The sequence below is a fragment of the Buceros rhinoceros genome, unplaced genomic scaffold (genome assembly GCF_000710305.1).
Source record: "Buceros rhinoceros silvestris isolate BGI_N320 unplaced genomic scaffold, ASM71030v1 scaffold23827, whole genome shotgun sequence".
In the NCBI taxonomy this organism is placed as follows: domain Eukaryota; kingdom Metazoa; phylum Chordata; class Aves; order Bucerotiformes; family Bucerotidae; genus Buceros; species Buceros rhinoceros.
In genome coordinates this window covers 52,434-71,586 of record NW_010420992.1, presented here as the reverse complement: position 1 = coordinate 71,586, position 19,153 = coordinate 52,434, and the positions used below count along the sequence as shown (strand labels likewise).

Below are 19,153 nucleotides of genomic sequence, written 5' to 3'. Positions count from 1 at the left end.
TTTCCAAGCTAGATGCTGGTTATTCCGACACAACAATTCATTGTAGGTGTTTGATGTAAGTTCTAAAATGACAAAAACCAAATGAGAACAGTTGCCTGTCCCTACAGCTCAAACTAGGTGAAGCAAAATCTGATACTGTACGGTTTCTTTTTGTGCTTTGACAGATGTTGGCTGAAAGTAAATCTTCTACTGTACAGGAGAACGATTGTGCCTGCCCTCCCCCTACTTCAAATCATGATAATCAGCTGTTTATGATTATCATGTTAGTAGAAGGGAAAAAGTTATTTAAAAAAAGGTTGCAGTAATTTAATAAGTCCTGCGACTAGCCTCATTTTTTATATTTAATTGATAGGAACTGCATGCATCAAAGAAAACACATACTGAGATTTAATGTGCATAAAATGGATATTAGCATTTTAAAGAGGCAGATTAACACATTAATCCAAGTAATTTTCATATATTGCTTTTAATAAAATCTTCACAGTATAAAATTCTTAATGAGGCTAATCACAGGCATTCCATTTAGTGGGGTGATTAGGGATAACATAAAAGTATTTTTAATCAGTTTTCTAAGGCTTATGGTTTTTTTATTAAAAATTAAAAATTTGACTTGCATTTTTATTACTGTTTTATGTAGGAAAAAATCTTGAAAATGCAAATAAAGCACATCGTTCAATCATGTAGGTATTAATTATTTACAAGACGTTGTCCATTGTGGAGAGATTCTTAGCCTTAGGGGGGAAATAAAAAAACAAACAGACTAAAAAGTATACAAAACTTTACAACTACAAACCAAGCATCCTTTTCATATAAATTATACATTAAATATACTGTAAGAATTACAAAGATCTCATCTTTGAAGCACTATCAAGCATGTATTTACACTGGGAGAAGGAACTTCTGTAGGCAAACTTCCCTTTCATGCCTTCTAGTCATCCTTGCGTTCCTCATAGACCGCGCGCAGCGCGTGGAGGGCTTCCACTGTGACTTGGAGCTTCCCAATTACTGCCCGATCGTCTTGTGAATCGAAGACTAGAAAGGAAACATCAGAAAACAGCATTAGCACTTCCATTTAAGATTTTTCCTTTGTTCTGATAATTTTCCTCAGCATTTGGACAGATTAAAAGGCAGGTAGCATATGCTTAAAACTAACTAAATGAATGAATGGGAAATCTCCTGGTTCAGGCACTCGTCCTACTGGCAACTGAGCGCTCTAAGAACTAGAATGCACCTCGATAAAAGTACTAGTGTTGGAATTAACTTTGAAATAGAGAAAACTAATAATCTTTCTGATAATGGCTAACAGAAGTTAATTACACAACTACAGATGTTCCAAACTCTATTAAAGACATAAACGCATACTTATAAATAATTTAAGGTAAAAAATAAACCAAATAATGCATCTTTACACCATGTGTATGACCAGTCCAAAGGAGCCTGGACAGTTATTAGTATTCCAATAGTACACTGCTTTCTCCAGTTCATGCAATACAAAATTATTTTAATTCCAGGCTTCTGGGCTGTTGTAAAATTGAGAAGATGGTACTTCCCCTAGACTAAACTATTTAACTACCTCCACCTTTGTGTATGAGGGTTTTAAAGCAGTATTTAGAATTTCTATTTCACAGAAATTAGCTAACGTGATTTAAAACTGCACTCCTTTAAAGTACCTAAGTAAGCTCAGAGGGCCATAAACTCTGCTGCTGTGATTAAAAACGTGCTGCCAACAGTCAAAAATGAGGCTCTTTCCCAGTCCTGCATAAAATGCAGTGAGGTTGCCTAAGATGACTCGAGAAGGAATTCGAATCAAAACAAATAATCTTGACAGCACATCTTTTCAAAGCAAATTACACAGCAGACAAATGGCAGGGTTATGTATTTCCTGTATAAATTGGGTAGGTACTCTGGAACATGCAATGGTGCTGCACGCTGCAACGTCTAGGCTGCTGGGAGCAGCTCAGAAGAGGTTGGGAGAAGGAAAAACACAGGGTAAACCTTCCATCGCTTACGTTGTTGATAGAGCTATTACAGGACAGATTGGATGCTGCTCTACAAACCATTTTGTATATCCTTGGACAAATCACTCAGGGAAGTGTCAACTAAAAGGGCAGACTCCAGGGGACATTATTCTCTTTACTTCTAAGAATAGCAGGAAAATTGCAATTAATGGTATCAGAAGATAACTTTAATTCTATTTTCTCACTTTTAATATTGTCATATTATCTCTGAGACATACTGTTATACGTCTTGTACTCTTTTTCACCCAGCCTCTTGCTTCCCCATTCACTTAACTGCTTCAAATTTCATGTAGGCCACTTTGACACAATCAGCGATGAGAGGAACAGGAGATGAAAAAGATACATCCTTGCAGTCCTCAAAAGGAATGAAGGAAGTTTATGGTATCTATTTTAAGAGTGATTAGGTCTCCATGTGATAGTATGCTATGAATGTCTCTGAGTCTAGTCTATTCTTTCCCCCTCCAAACAATACCCACCTCAGAGAAAGTGCACAGTAGTATTTAGGAATTCTGTTTATGGTGCCATTACATTTAATTGAAGTCTGTGTCCAGACCTTAAACCCTTATACTTTTGCAATAACTTAATCCAAGAAAATATCCTGATTTATTGTACTTTTGCCATGATCTGACATATATTAAAATAAAATTCACTGCAATTCTCTCAAGTTCTAAATTAAAGAAAAATATGGTTATGGATGCAATAAAAAAAATTCTAAACTGTGTGGCATCTGCAGGGAAGGGGAGAAGCGTGGACAGGAATAAGAACAGAAGTATTTCTCTCTGTTACTATCACTTTCATAGTTATAATGTACATAAAGTAAAAATCAGTTCAATTGTCTTATGATTAGGGGAAGAAAGGCTCCTCACGGAACTGAGGTAGTTGTCATTACACAGTAATGATTACCTATCGACAGGAGAACTAGTACCCAAAACCGGCCCTGCCGGCCATGCTTACCTCAGATGACTATTAGTTTTCAGAGTTTTGTGAAAGGTGACTTTCAAGGTTACAAAATTATATTTATGGCACTAAGCAATCTTATCAAATGGGAATTACGACAATGGGAATTATGGCCATAAAATCCAGAACAGAAACAATTTTCCAGTCAGAGATTGTAAAATACCTTTTTGGAGGAGATGTGTTTTTGTACAACTACGTAGAAAAAAATTATTGGTGGAGAAGAGATTAAGTGGTTCAGACACAGTGAGAAGTGCATCAAATCTGTACATTATTTTTCCAGGGTATGGAAATTTGATTCTTAGAATTTTCCTTATCATGTTCCTGGAACTTTGATGCATACTTTGAGTATTTTAGCTACAGCATGGATGCAAATCAGGCATGATAATGGAAATGGATAAGGAAGCCTGTTTCTTTCCTCCACTACTCAGCTCCCCATCACTCAAGGTATGGTAATTAGACACAGCAGTCAAAAGTCATGTTAGCTTGGCATTCTGCTAGGGCTAACAAGAATTCTTGCTGTTGCAAAGGGTACCTTGTGACCATGGGTGTACTGTGTCAATAATCAAGCTGGTTCACTTACTGTCACAGGAAAGTAGCTGTTTATAACAGATAGACTCTTCACTGAGCTTTAGCGAAATGGGGAAAGAGGATGGAGGCAAACAGGTAAGGAGAAAAACACGCCAGTGGTAACCTCCTAGTGTGAAGTATGTGGTACAAAATAAAGAATTCTAGTAAGTGGACATGTCCTGAAAGTTCTTATCAACTAGTTACTATAAGCTGCGAACGCTGTTTGGTTTTGGTGCCTTTTTTTTTTTTTTTTAACAGATTTTAAGTAATAACAATAGCACACAATTTGCAGACTTTTGCAAACAAATGTGGGAGCCATTAGTTAACATTAAAGAATTTCTTACTGAAACAATGTTAAACAATTACTTGCATAGTAAAATCTGCAGAGAAAGGCAGAAATGCAACAAATAATTTTTAGGTTACAGATGGTTACAAGAAAGTAATCTCTTACCATCAATATCTTGCTCAATAATATCTCTTTGCTTCTGGAATATCTCTCTCAAACTGACATAAGCGAAACCAATATCTTCACATTCAAGATCCTGTTCATCTTCTGGGGGATCACTAACCACTGTAAATCGTAGGCTAAACATAAAAATAAGAAAGATATTTTATTTCCAAAAATGGTTGAAAATGAACTCAACAAAAAGGCAAGAACCATCTGCTCTACTTCACCATTAAACACAAACCAGAACTCTTAATCAATTATATTCAACATTTTCCACGACAAGAACGCTCTGGAACCCTTTCTTTTAAACCTCCCCTCCCACTTCAGCATTCTTTAGCAGTACCAGAAGGACAAAGAGGCTGTAACCTCGGATCTGCAGGCTCATAGACTTGTTTCATTTTTCTCCCCACTCCCCACCACCCTGTGGCACAACCCTTGTTCACATGGCAGTGACAGGCAGAATCGTCTAAGGATTGAACACTTTTTCACGTTTGAAACGTGTAAGTTTGTCTACCTCAGCTGCTGCATCAGCTGTTCAAGTCATTTAATTTCCTCACATTTACCCCTCTTTGGTAAAAATCAGGACTGTATGTAGGTACCTTGAGGCTTTTATAGCAAAACTAATTTCTATAAAGTATCTAAAAATAAAATTAGAGGGTTTTTGGGGGTTATTTGTTTTAATTTTTACTGTGTTAACCATACCATGCAAATTATTTGATGTGAAGAAATAAAAACTATTCCTTCAGTGAAGGTTTAGATTAAATGTTGTTATGTTTTGTTGGTTAAAACCTTTTAATACCATAAAGTCGTTAAAAAAGTTGAACTACTTGTCAAGTAGTACTACTACTACTAGCTTGGTCAGCCCACGAAAGATGAACCTTCATGATGACGTCAGCTTTGATGCAGAGCATGCATATGAAATAAAACTTTCTTTGGTTGTGCCCTGTTATGGGCGTTATTTGCATGATAGTCGTGGGCCATGTTAATTGGACTCCTGTTGGGCTGGACTAAACTAACCTGAGGATGTGCTCCAGGAGCACCCACCCCGAATGCACTCCACTGCAACAGACAGACAGCAGGATCAACGAGTATCTGAATTCTCAGGACCATCCTAAAACTCATGTACTGTGAATGTCAGACCATTAGCAACAACTGCTGTGTGCTAGAGATTCTCTGCCGTGCACCAGTTGATAATTTACATCTAGTCCTAGTAAATTTTAAGCCATACATTTTCTTGGCTTTACATTCAGTAATGTGGGAGACATGAGATAAATAATGGAGAAAGACAAACCATATCAAACTTCTCCCTAAGCGTTTCCACTAGCCATATTCAACGAAGGAAGGATTTCCAAACATCAAGTGCAAAGTATTTAGCTAAAACTAACTGAGACTTTTCACACCTCATTTAGATATGTGGAGAGCATCTTCTAGCCAAGAATACGTTCCACAGGAATCTAAAGGCAGTTCTCTCAAAACACTGTCCTTCCAATCTTGTCTTGTATTCTCATTATCTAAAGCGGGACCTTACATAGCAGTTTGACCTGCACTTGTTCCCTCTCACCAATAAATCTCATCTTTTAGTTTCATTACTCTGTTCCTATCGTACACATAAAAGGCTTTGAGCATTTGCTGTGCTGTCTAAACACAGCCTGCTTGTCCATCCCAAACATCTAAGCCCAACAACTATACAAAATGTTTGCATTTCTTCTGTGAACTTCAATTACACTCATTGCATCCAAGTATGGTTTTTCTTTCAAACACATAATTCCAGTGTTGTGCTGGAGCTGATTCGAGTTAGTGGCTTGTGCTGAGGCCAAAAGCACCGAGACTGACGAAATGACAGGAATTCAGAGCTGACTACTTTTTTGGTAAGTCTTGCAATGCTGTTTAAACTGTAACTGCTTGTGAGCTTTACAGCCTAGAAAAAGTTACAATAAGCCTAATTCCAAACGAGAACCAACCAAGCTGTGTAAAATCTGAGTCTACGGGAAAGCGTATCTTAGAAAAAATACAAACAAATCTGCCTAAAAGGCTTTAAACATAACAACTGCAATATGCTTTTACAGTAACTTATTTTTGTGCTTGGCTCTTACAAATATTTATTATAGAAAATGTATACACAAATAGTTGTCACTAAAACCCGACACCTATTGAAAATATGTATCTTTAAAAAACAAAAATTCTTGAGGCAAAAGGAAAAATCTCACTGCTCTTTCCAACAGCAGGTGGCTTAATTGAGTCTAAAGGGTCGAACTTGGCACAGAGCTAAGCAGCAGCAAAACTGCCAAAACTCAAGCAAAAAGAAAGAAATACTTAGGTGTGTAAGACACATATTAAATTACCTAAAAACAAATTAAACATTGTAAGAATAACTGATAAAACTGCTGGGTACTGGGAACAGACCCGTTTTATTACGATTCAGTGTCACTGTGAAACCAGCTTGGAGAAACCAACTTGGCAGTTAGGACAGTGATAGAAGAGGAGACTTGCGATGGATTCATTTTTATCACTTAAGGGGACCAATTACTATTAAAATTTTCACTAAGGCAGGCCCAGGAACATTTGGGACAGTAACTTATAGCCAAAGGGAGGGTCATTTGTACAAGTGCTGTTCATACAAGCTTCAAATATACTCTATGATGAAGCAGAAAAATCTGGAGAAGTACTTGTTGTTGTTTTGATTGACGCACATAAGTCTTATCACCAGCAGAGAATTTAGAGTGCCTGGAGAATGCTGTGATGTAGGTGGATTTGCTTCTAACTCTTTATTCCAGGCATCGGTCATATTTAAGCAGCAAGGAGAAACCCTCGTGTGTTAATACAGCGTGAAGCTAACCCTGTACGCACGCTCTATGCTCCTGTAACACAGATGCACAGATTTTGTGCCTTTGGAGAACAATGACTTCACAGAGTCAGTTTCTTGGACTAACAATCATTTTCTCCCACGAAATGATGCACCTGTCAGGATCAGCCTGGAAACCTCTTGCAGAAACCTGTTCACTCTTGTTAGCACAGCAGGGTGACTGTTCGAAGACTGGATTCCTCCATTCTTCATGTATGTCTCCCTTGACACTTGTCAAGAGCATATACTCTACTGCCAGGTCTGCGAGCACTGCAAGTACAACTGGCATGAGGAATCAGGGAAATTTTTCTGTGTGATCCAGCTTTCTACACTCTTACAGTGATGAAAGGCAACAGTGGGATACAAACTGGACAAAGAATAGAAGATAACTAGGACACAGTTACAGTAAGTTAAATGGACTGCCAGAAATGCCTCCTGTGATTAACCGACGTAAAGACTCAACTGAACATGTGAGTACATAACTATGGAGTTCAGATGAGAATGTAAAATAATAATTTTATATCCTTTTTTCCCCCGAAGTTTTACAAATATTACTAAGTATAGCTTCCTAACATAAATACGGAATGTAATTTGAATCCCTATTATACAGAAAAAGAAACACAAGTTACCCACGTCACACAATACAGCTATAAGAAAAAGCAAGTGTTCTGACAAAATTTCCGTATTAATGCTAGAGACATTGTCTGTCTGTAAACGTAAAGACAAAGATGCTTGTCAAAAGAGAACCACGTATGCAACAATTACTAACCTAAACAGAATTTCAAACAGTCTTCCTAGTCTCCTACTACTTCATGCTCATATATTTAAGATTTATATCATTCTATGTAGCAGTGTATTTTCCTGATTTTCTTGAATACTGAATATTCTTGCATTTTCTGCCACTGAAGACACTTATTCAAACGTGGAACCAAAATCAACATTTCTAATAAACATAATGATTCCATATCAAGAAATGAAATTAAAAGAAGAGAAAAATCAACTTTGTTTTGAAATCCTATCTTTTAATGAACAATAAACCTCACTCCCAACAAATTTTATATTGGCTATTAGGAAAAACTTCTTTTCCGAAAAGGTTGTCGGGCATTGGAGCAGGCTGCCCAGGGACGTGGTTGAGTCACCATCCCTGGAGGGATTTAAAACATGTAGATGTGTTGTCAAGTGACATGCTTTAGTGACGTGATCTTAGAGGGTCTTTTCCAGCCTAAATGATTTTATGATTCTATGAAATAAAACATATTTTCCCATATAAATGTCATATCAATCTACATTTATTTGTAAGTATAAACTAGAAGTGTATCACGCTGTGAAAAGCGATGTTTTCAGGGCCAAGTAGGCTCCTGTTTCAGCTATAAGATGAGGCTATAGTTGTAACTTTGGCTTGGCAGTAGTTTTATGTATTATATTAATATCGCTTTTAATACCTGAAAATATTAATCATTTTCAAAGGTCGTTCATTAAGGTGACTCTCCTTTGAGAAGATATAAATAGCTATATCATGTGCTATTTTTTATGTTTCAATATGGACTAAATCTTTATAATTTCTAACAATGTTTTTTGTGACAGGGAGAAAGTTCACCTGCACACTTAATACGCCACTTAATATACATTACACACTCTCTATGCTCCTACAGTCTGACACAGCACAAACACCAATAAAGTGTCAGACTACTCCATGGGCAGTGGAGTTAGATAAATATAACTGGCTATTTCCAGTTATATTTATATCCTTCTGAATCTGGTTTCCTGAGCTTTACTGCAGCAGTGTAGTTCAGTTCCCGTTTCAGCTGAAAAAGCTCCTGTATTAGTTTGTATGGTTGTAAGCAAGATGTAACTAGGCCAGGTTTAAAATGCATGGAGTTGAAAACACTTGGTGCATAGGCAGAATCTTTCCATGAATTTTGTTTCCTGGTGGTCCTCTGGGTAGGATGAAGTGGAGAACTGGACTAGTGATGAACTTCCTGCCTCGCTATTTCGTCAACACGGACCTGGAATTTCACCACACACCACACCAGGCACACCGATAAACACACGCAGAGGACAGTGCCGTGATGGCACATGCGAAAGATGAATGCTGCTGCTGTTGTGAGGAACAGCTTTCTGCTGTTATTTTACCTTAGGTTTGTTAAATATTTAGTATTGATAAATAAGTATTTATAGGTGAAATTGCAGCCCACAGACTAGCTCTTTTCCTTTAGCTATTTTTAGCTAGAATTACCCCTCAGGAAAAAAAGAATATTTTGTCCTCAGTTTTGTTAAATTCTTAGTAGAACATGTTACCCACTTTCCCAACCTATATGATAAAACAAGTCTGTTTGCTTATTAAGTCTCATTAGGACTTAATGTTTAACAAGGTTTTGGTATGATATTTCCATCTCAACAAGTAATTATTTCATGGTGTTCCCTGTTCCATTCCAGTAAAAGCAGGTATTCTACTCCTCTGCAAATTAAATGAATCTTTAAATTAAATTGCTCAATTTTAATGAAGATTTGCCTTTGGTCCTCTGACCAGAGGAAACAGATTCGAAGGAAGTCATTCATTCTCATGCACACCTATCTCAATAAAAAATTTGAGTAAGATCAAATTTATCATTATGAGCTTGGAGAAGACTGATTTATTCTCTCTCTCACATGTACACATATAACAGCTGCCTATGACACCTATACATATGTGTGTGCGTGTGTATACATATGTGTGTGTATGTTTTTGGAAATTCTAGGGCCAGGGAACACCTTCTGAAGCTCTTATCCTTTTAGTACTCTGAATTCAGAGAGCAACAGATGCTCTGCAGAGCAACTCTACCATCAGGCAGACATGCACTTTTCAAATGCTAATGATAGCATGCTGATGATAGAATCTCTTTTTACAAAATTAGATTGTTAAATAAAAACCAAAACCAAAACACAGCACTAAAACAACATCAAGAGAGTTTGCAATATTCCACTCCATGCAAACCTACTCAGGGAAGAAGTGCTGATCGATGGTCACATCAGCATGTAGTTATTATTCCTGGCCAAATCAAAATCTTCTCTAGTTAGCTAGTTCTGTACTAACTTCTCAGGGATACTTCCTAAGTCAAACATCAATGGAGACCGTAAGCACTATTTACCAAGACCTGTTTCAGGTTTTCAGCACCAACATGTACCTGTCAGAATGTAGATCTGGTTTTAGAAGCATAGACTTGAGATATTCTCTTCTTGCACGATTATTTGCCTTATCCACGTGTATCACTGCAAGGCAAACCGGGATTAATATAATTAGTTATCAATTGCTTTTCATCTTTTAGAAGAAAGAGCATGAAGAACAAAGAAAAATAAACACTTCTTTCCCTTGTCTTTCGTAAGGAAAAGCAGCAATGTTAGAATCAAATTTGAAAGGTCATGTGATCTAATGGCGTGTCACTGGCAGGTTTATGTGCACACTGTCAAAAAAGATACAAGCAGCATCTAAGCATGCCACAGAGCTGTCACTTTCTGTTAATGGCAATAGCAGTCATGATTTTAAAAGCCAGTGGTCTTTATTGCTTTGTATTTGAAGTGATTTACTGCATTTTCCTCCACTGAGGAAGCTAGTGATAATGATAATATATGGCAGAGTGCTTGTCCTTTTTGACAGCCTCAGTAATTTAATCCTCCTTTCCTGACACAATATTTCAATAAAAGAAACATCTAGACCAATGCACTGGACAAAATCCACAGCCTGTGAGTGTGTGTGAGTGCTCCAAAAGCCTTTTATTGTTTTAGTTTAAAATATGATCACAAGGACCAGCTTTTAATTTCTGCACCATTAATATTACCTACAGTGAAAAATAACCCTGGTTAGGAAAAAACCAATAAAAGACTGAGAAATGGGGGGTTTAGGAAATTCTTTAAGAAGTTTTTTGCATCTTATATTAAGAAGTAGCTGATTTCTTGCAAACGGTATCAGCATACAAGTATCAGTAAGCGACTGTGGGAAATAAAAATCAGGATGCAGAAACCTAAAAACTGTTTAAGGAATTTCCTTTTTCTGAAGTAAGAAATGCAGCTGAAAAATTTTGCTAGGACAGAACTAGAATGGATATAACCCTCTAAGGAGTAAACATAGCTCTTAAGAATATTTTTCATTTGGTTTTGAGGGCAGGAGGAGGAGCTAGAGATTTGTCTATCTCTAAATTCCACATCTTTAATATTCAATCTCTTCTAGTTACTCTGCCGCTGTACTCAAAAAAAGCTCTTTTTCACTCTCCACATCACATTAAGGTTTCCTTTTCCTTTTCTGTGCTGACAGAAATCTTTAACGTATTTCACGCTGTCTTCTACTATCCAAAATAAACTTATTTGTATAAATGGAAATTACCAATTCTACCAAGGAGCAGAGAGTACTGGAACACAGGAATACGAAAGAGCGATAAGAAGGCTCAAATTAATTCCATGCAGAGGGATTTACTGAGGTACATATCTCTATAAAAGTCCTTCCAGACCTACTGGCTCTCCAGTCTTCTCCAAAGCTGTTCCTCAGGTCTTAACTGGCCAGCAGAATTGCTACCAGAGATTAGTTACCTTCAGGAAGCAGCCAGTACAACCGGTATCGGAACCATTCAGTCACAGGAATCTGCAGTTTAACACCTCTTTCTCTACTAACAGTAAGTGAAGCATATCTTGGAATCCTCAGTTTCCACCCACAATATTCTTACTTTCTTAGACAGGTTAAGGGAAGCTGTTGTTGCCATCTGCTATTCTTCTGGGCATGCGGATGACTTTTCCACATGTGCTACTCTCACGGCCAAGTGCTCCTGGGGCCACCACAGGAAGTGATGGGGAGGCAGCAGGGAGACAGATGGACAGCAAAAGAACTTCAAAGGAGCTGCCACATCCACAGATTCTTCCCTTTGCCATAAGCATCCCAAATGGAATTTCCTAAGTTTACTAATTCTGTATCTGAAATAATTTTAAATGGAAATTATTTACAAACCTAAGGAGATTGAATTCATTTCACTCTATGGAAAAATTCAGACTAGCAAGTAAAACATCCAGCACAAGAACTCCATTTAAGTCTAGGGAAAATAATTAACCATAGTGAAAATATATTTTCAGATCCTGATGAGTAACACGTTGTCATATCACCCCTTAGTAGTGCCTGAACTTAGAACTGTAACATTGCTCCAAGGCACAGGACATCTCACATTTCTACCCAATTAATTGCAAAAATTATTCAAAATTAACTTTAGGTTCCATCTAAAATGATAATTTAAGAGTTTGTCCTAAAGAAGCATTAAAACCTGAAGATTATGATGACCCTGGAACCTTGTTAGAAATCACGGTAATTCCAGACATTAATCTAGCCGGTTCTGCAATAGTATGTTTTTTCATAGTTCACTTTCTAACAAAACTAAATGACTATGTGATGAAGCAGAGTTTCATCACAATGGTGAAGAAAAAAGTGCCTCACAGTGTCGAGCTTTAATGGAGAAAAGGAATAAACACGAAGAAGTAAACAATGTTTCCTGATACAAGGCCTTAATGTTTTCATTAGAGTCATACTGAGGAATCCACCTTACAGAATATGGATCCTCGCATTTATTTTTAATGAAAAATAAAAAAATGAAAAATAAACCCCACCATCTTTAACTCACCTCCCCTTCCTAGTTACGCTTGTATTTCACATAACCACCTGTTCGCTCAAAGAGAGAAAGCTTCCCCATTAAATACAGAATTTTTGCAGTTTCATAAATCTTTCCTCTACTTCTGTGGCCTGTTCTCTTGAGCCACCGTTTACAGTGATAAGGACACATTTCAGACCTTCTGTCGATTTTTCTAGTAACTGTCTTGTCATCTCAGCATTTTCAGAGTTCAGTCTTCATAGTTAATAAAATATGAATGCTTCCTGTTACAACATTTACCAACTAACCTTAGCTTTGTAATTCAAATAATTGTGGCCTTGACGAGAAAATATTTAACTCAAATTAAGAGTCAAATAACAATAGATTTATATGTGAGGAAGACTGGGCTTTTGCTTGGAGCAACAAGTTTCTCTGAGACTCAGAGTGAAACTGCCATTACGTTCACTTGAAAGCATATATCATGACGTGACTGGAAATAAATAATTTCTGGCACACAATTTTAAACTGTATGAAAAAGCTAAAATACTAATTCATTGCTTTCTATGATCTGTAACATACCCTAACATCACAAACAATACCCACCAAAAAATCAGATCTTTCCTTCTTACCAAATTACAGGACAGTCACAGTGAGAACACAATTTGGGAAGCACGTAGTGTTTGGAAGCAATCTTGGAGATTTTAGTAAGTCTTTCCACCACTAACGAACTCAACAGCTCCTCTCCTCAGTCAGTATGGCCATCAGTAGATTAAACTTCATGTCAAAGGAAATCAAGAAATAACCTCCCCATTCAAGTTCCTCTTCCAAGACCTTGTAGGAAAGTGGTCTAACCATTCCTAGTCTACAAGTCATAGTCAAAATAAACAATTAACATCCAGCTGCATGCTCTAACTGCCTGTGAAAAGGGAAATCTATGGGATCTTGTCTGTCCAGATCAACAGAGTTTTGCTTTTCAAACAAGATTCTGTTAATCTTGTATCTTACATGTCAAATAATGACAGCGAAGGATGTGCAAAAGCTATGGAAAAACTTTAAATGTATTTTTAAGCAACAAATCTCATGGAGCTTTCTGTATTGGTGAAGATGTTTTTAAAACAGTCAAACTGTTCCAGTCATAAATAATATCAAATCTTTTATTTGTAAGAATTAATGATTTTTTAAATTATTTATGGATTTACCCTGATTTTCTCTATGCAAAAATCTAGAAGGCTATTAGTTTCCTTCTAAGCTCAAAGTGTATTTCTCTCCCCCTGCAAATCCATTTTTATTAAAGAAAATATTCAACTAACCTTAAATATTCAACCTACTCAAAGCTAATTAGACATTAATAAGAGATACAGAAAAGCTCTAGTAAACACACAGCAGGTTTCATTACTATTATCTTGCTGGCTTCCCAACCACATTATCGAAAAGCAGACTCACTTGTGTTTGTCTCCACTATATACAAAGCTAATCTCGAATAGAAATGAGGGGACCAGATATCTAAGCAAAAGTCTACAAATAACATCCAGATTAGTATTATGCTGCAGAATACAGTCCTGGGGAGATTAAGACCAAACCTGCCTTTCGGTATGGATTCAGTAGGGTATTTTAAACAGTTCTATATTTGATACTTAAGCAGCAAATAGAAAAATCAAACTTACAAAGCCAGGTTTTGACTGGCTTTGATACAGCAGTACCAAGTTGAGAAGTAGTATGAATTACAGTCTCTACAAAGCATGACACTATTTTCAAATATCACAGCTAAAAATATATTTAAGTTTCATAATTGTCTTAAGAATCTGAAATTTCATCCTGTATTTATCATAACTTCACTGCATTTTGCTAGTTTAACTTTGCAGAGTCAATACTTAAAAAACTAATATTATGCTTAGACCGTACCAAATTTACACAGGAATCAGAATATCGTGCAAGAATTTTTATACCTTCTGAATGCTTATATTCAAAACAAGGAGAATTCAAGAAGCAAGAGAAATCAAAAGTGTGAAATAGCTTTTACTGGCGTGTGATATTGTGTCAGTGAGGTTTTTAAAAAAACTACTACAATTATGTCTGTGTACCTAGAATATTTGGAAAAGTATTTATAGTAGCCAGCGTGATGAATGTTGTTCAGCTCATGAAAAGATTTCTGACTTACCTGATGTCTCATTTAGTAAATGATGTCAGAAATCCCATTCGTCTGGATGGACGTAAGCTCACTCAATGGAACAGTTTGTAATGCTACCAGTTTTTGCAGTTTGTTTGTATTTTTTTTTCCTAAAGCCTTACAAAGATTACTGTCTCTCTCAGAGTCTCAGAGGTTAACACATTGTGCCCTGCCCTCTCTATTCTCTCTCAAATGGGCAGCCCTGCTATAAAGATGGTTGATGTGACATCTGTGAAGTATTTAACTCTTCAGCTATGGGGTAACCCAATAGTTTAGGAGTATTAGGAGGATATAAATGACTAAATTCTTTGGCAAGTCTCAGTCTAAAACCAGGCTTCTAGGTGGCAGTAATTTTAAAGACCTTACACCACTTTTGCAAAGCCACTTGTACAGAACTATTTTGGAAAGAATGCGTCATTGAAATTTCTGTGTTAATGGCGTCTCACAGACTGAAAACTGATTTGCCTAATCCAGGATACTATCAGCTAAAATGCAACACTTCAAGACCAAGACAACATGAGGCGCTCAGCCTGAATCTTAAACGAAAGAGACTTTATTAGAAAAAAAAAAGTTAATGAATGAGTGAAATATGAAATAGCTAGGAAAATAATTAACATGAGAATTATCAATTACTACTATAGTTCTGTGTATGCTATTAGTGTAAATTATATCTTATATTGAGAAAGTATTTTCAAATGTTTATCTATTAGAGAATAGCACATGAAACGTGCAGGAGTAAGTACTGTGAAGTAAAGACTAGTTAGTAGTCGTAAACAGGAGGAAGTAGTATTAGTATTAAACATGGCTGAATAACTTCCTATTTCAAAAAGCTCTTATTAAAGGAACACTGAGTATCCCCACGTGATAATCAAGTCCAACTACGTATTTTCTGTTTTAAACTGTATTTTAGTTCTACCTGGTCACAAGGAATGTTTTTCTTTTACTGTATCATCACATACTGATAGAGAAATTGGTTCATCATGTTCTTTTAAAAGGAATACATAAATTTAAGTTCTGTATAGCCTCATTTTAAAATTTATGTGGTAGCAGCTTATTTACCTATATAGTAATGTTATCATTTCATACACAAGCCTACTTCAATAATTCATTTTATACTTGATTATTGCATCCTCAGCTCGTTTCTTAACCCCCACCTTTAGTATTTCCCCCAACAGCTGGGAAATAGACAAACACAATCGGTACAGAGCTAATGCAGATATAACAGCCAGAGGAAGCAGGCTTTATTGGCAGGTGTTGTCATAAGAGAGAGTTGAAGAGGAGAACCAAGCCGGCTCAGGAACACATCACACTTACCATTGCTATAGTTGTAGTGAATCCTCTGCCCACTTGTTGGTTTTGGAAGTGACAGTGGGGTCTCCTCTGCAAGGAAATTGTATAATCTGCACTCTACAAACAGCTGCTGTATAGTTTCATCTGATGAAATTCGTGACTCGGTGAGACCAAGTGATATGATTTCAATCCGAATTTTTTCAGTTGCCTGTTTAAAAACAAAGAGCAAATATAATACAAATTATTTTGCGTTTCTTCAAGTATTAACACAAAAATAAACGCACACACGTAAATCATTGGCTATTTTGCATCATTAACACCGATTGATTGATTTTGACGTAAAACCAACGAGATGCTAAAGCCCCAGGGTTTGTAGTTAAGAATATTGTTGCAACAGCTACCGATTTACAGTTGGTATTGAAAATATTTTTGCCGTAGTCATGCTCTGCAGGAGAAGATTAGGTTAAGGTTACCTTCATGTACAGATGATATCTGAACCACAAATTTCAGTTGCCATTATTTTTAGCTGCATAGCAAAGAGATTTCCGTCGTGATGCTGTAACTGTTTGAAAAAGTCTCAGTAACACGAGGTACCACAGTTTTCCAAATGAAAGAGAACTGTTACTCAGTGCCTGCTGCAGACCATGCTACAAACACTTCCATAAAAACCCATCAAGTCTCAAAGGAATTAGGCATGTAAAGAAACACTGCCTTTATACGGAATTCAACTTAATATACAGCACTTTTCTAGTGAAATTATCTATATATTTAAAAGTTAAAATTAACAATTTGATAATGAAAGTAGTACCTGCTCTTCGCCAGAGCTTTTTCTTCTGAATTTGGACTAAAATGACATTTTTCTGCTGCTTCTAAGAAATGGTTCCACACTGTTCTGCAGTCTGTATTATTTGTTTACAGATACATTTTAATAAGCTTTATGTATTTAAGTGGGTATGTCAGCCTTGGCAGAAAAAGTCACAAATATTTCCCCAGTAACTCTGTAATTCAAAGAAAGCAAAGCCCCTATAGCTTCAGAACTGGAGTACACAGGTGAGCATTCAAAGATGAGATTCTTCAAAGAGCAAACAGAACACGTTGGAGTTCAGAAATGTCATAAAAAATTTTTTTTACTTCTTTTTTTTCTTTTCAAGATCATGACTATATTAAAAGTATTTCCCCTATATGGAAATACTTTGACAATTTTTGATTGTAAACTTCAAATATTCATATTCAAAAGATCAGCTTTCTAGATTTAGTGTTAGAACAGCAAGTCAATGTTCTAATTTATTATGGAGATAGCTTGTATTTTTTCAGGCAAATTATATAATTGAACAGAAAAGCAGGTGTATCCTATTGTAAAAATATCCATCATATGGAACAATTTCCATTTCTGTCATGCCCTTTCAATATTTGATGAAGTAATTTTACCCCCTCCTTTCAAGAGACATTTCCTTTTATTATGTATCCTAAGACACTTTAACTAAAAACCCAAATCTGAATATTTCAATAAGGATGTTTTATTATTCAGTAGATTCATGGAAATTTTACTAGGATGACAGAGAAAATTCCACACCATTCTGTCTCCACTAATACAGGTACACGGCTTCAGCTGGCAATATTACTGGGATTAGCATAGAATGATGAAATATTTAAAAGAAATTTTTTTTTCTAAAATCTAATAAATCAAATGACTGCCAAATGTCATTAAAGTGATGGTCTTTGACTTGAATATGCTTTTCATATTCAAATTTGAAAAGAAAGAGATGAAAGCCTGGAAAGGTTACTGAGTTTCAACTAATAACCTCAAGCACTCTACATTCACATGCATAAAAAATGAAATTGGCTCTATTGTCTAATTTTACTTCAGAAACAACTCTTTTCTTCTTGCGCTGAACAGATGTATCAGCATCTGTATTTAAAGTGATATGCGGAGCTGTTTTGTTCGCCCCAAAGTATTTAGCAGCTATGTCAGGCTAGTTTGTACACAGACCGTAGTTTACGAATCAAGTCCAAGTACAACATTCTGTATTATAGAGTATTCCTTTTACATATCTTAAAATTCGTTTGACATACTTAACACTTGTAATTGCATACCGTAGGCAAAGAATATTAGAATTTCTCAATGATAGCAGGATAAATCCAGGTATTCTGCTTTCTAACTTACAAGGAAGCAAATACCTGAGTTGTACTATTAGAAAATTGTAATAAAATAAAATAAATTACTTTAGAGCTTAACAGTCAAGAATATTTTAAGGGCTGGTTTTATTAATACTAAACGTGAGCACAGCATACATAAAGGAGAACATAAGCTGATAGAAAATATATTTACAAATAAAAAATACAGAACTGCTTAAGAACAGGGTGGCCAGCATGCCATATTTCACTACTAATACAAACCTGCTCATATTATGTAGCCGGGCTGAAAATATATGTAGCATCCAATATATGATAGGAATTAATTTTTAAACAACCATTTATATTTCCACGATGCAGAGTGAGGCATGTTATTTAAATCTTTTCCTAAGCTGGTTTTTTTTTAAGCCTTGGTCTCATTTGTTAGCTACTATTCAAATGAAAAATGGGTAGTTTGTCATGACCAATTACTTCCCACAAATCATTCTACTTCGCTGGGAATAAAATTAGTCTTTACATTTAGTATTTAAAACAAAACATGTGAAATTTCCTCTAATGGAGAGACTGGACACACATATTGAAATAAAGAATACTAAATGCTTTCAGAGCATTCTGAGAAACTGGTTCAGTGATTTCGCTTAAAGAGAGTAAAACAAAACTTGTGCAAGATACTTTGTCTATGTCAATATTCTTTCTTTTACCATTTAATACTGACTCTTTGTAATTAACACCATCCAGAGATTTGGAAGAATCACTGAACTGCTTCAACAAGCTTTAGAATTAGCTAAAGTACTAAAGGTATTGGACATGATGTCAGAATTTGAAGTCTCAATAGGACTTTCCTCATCTTTCTGATTACTGAGATTAAAAAAAGCTTTCTTTTAATGATAGAAAGTCTTGACTGCCATCTTCATGACACCGCATATTCCATATTTCAATTTCCTTTTTGGTCACAATAAAAGTCTAAGACTTTGATGCGAATAATAAAATTTCAATTGACTCAAACGGTCCCTGATAGTATTCCACAAAATTAAGTGTTTTACACAGAAAGAGTTTGTTTTTTCTGCCCAGAACAGCAGCATTGAAAATGCCTTGCTTACAGGAAAAATGTAAATGATGCTCCTATTTTTT

The 19,153-nt window shown here is 36.0% G+C and overlaps 1 protein-coding gene across 1 annotated transcript in view; it reads right to left on the bottom strand.

Moving 5' to 3' along the window:
- Positions 1-764: 764 nt before the first annotated feature.
- RPGRIP1L (RPGRIP1-like) overlaps positions 765-19,153 on the bottom strand; it is a 66,611-nt gene continuing 48,222 nt past the window's right edge. The window contains exons 23-26 of the mRNA XM_010139510.1: positions 15,914-16,097; positions 9,997-10,081; positions 3,994-4,127; positions 765-1,032 (exon numbers count right to left, since the gene is read on the bottom strand). Of these exons, the coding sequence (XP_010137812.1) occupies positions 929-1,032; positions 3,994-4,127; positions 9,997-10,081; positions 15,914-16,097 (507 nt within the window). The 3' untranslated portion in view covers positions 765-928. The remainder of the gene's footprint in view (positions 1,033-3,993; positions 4,128-9,996; positions 10,082-15,913; positions 16,098-19,153) is intronic.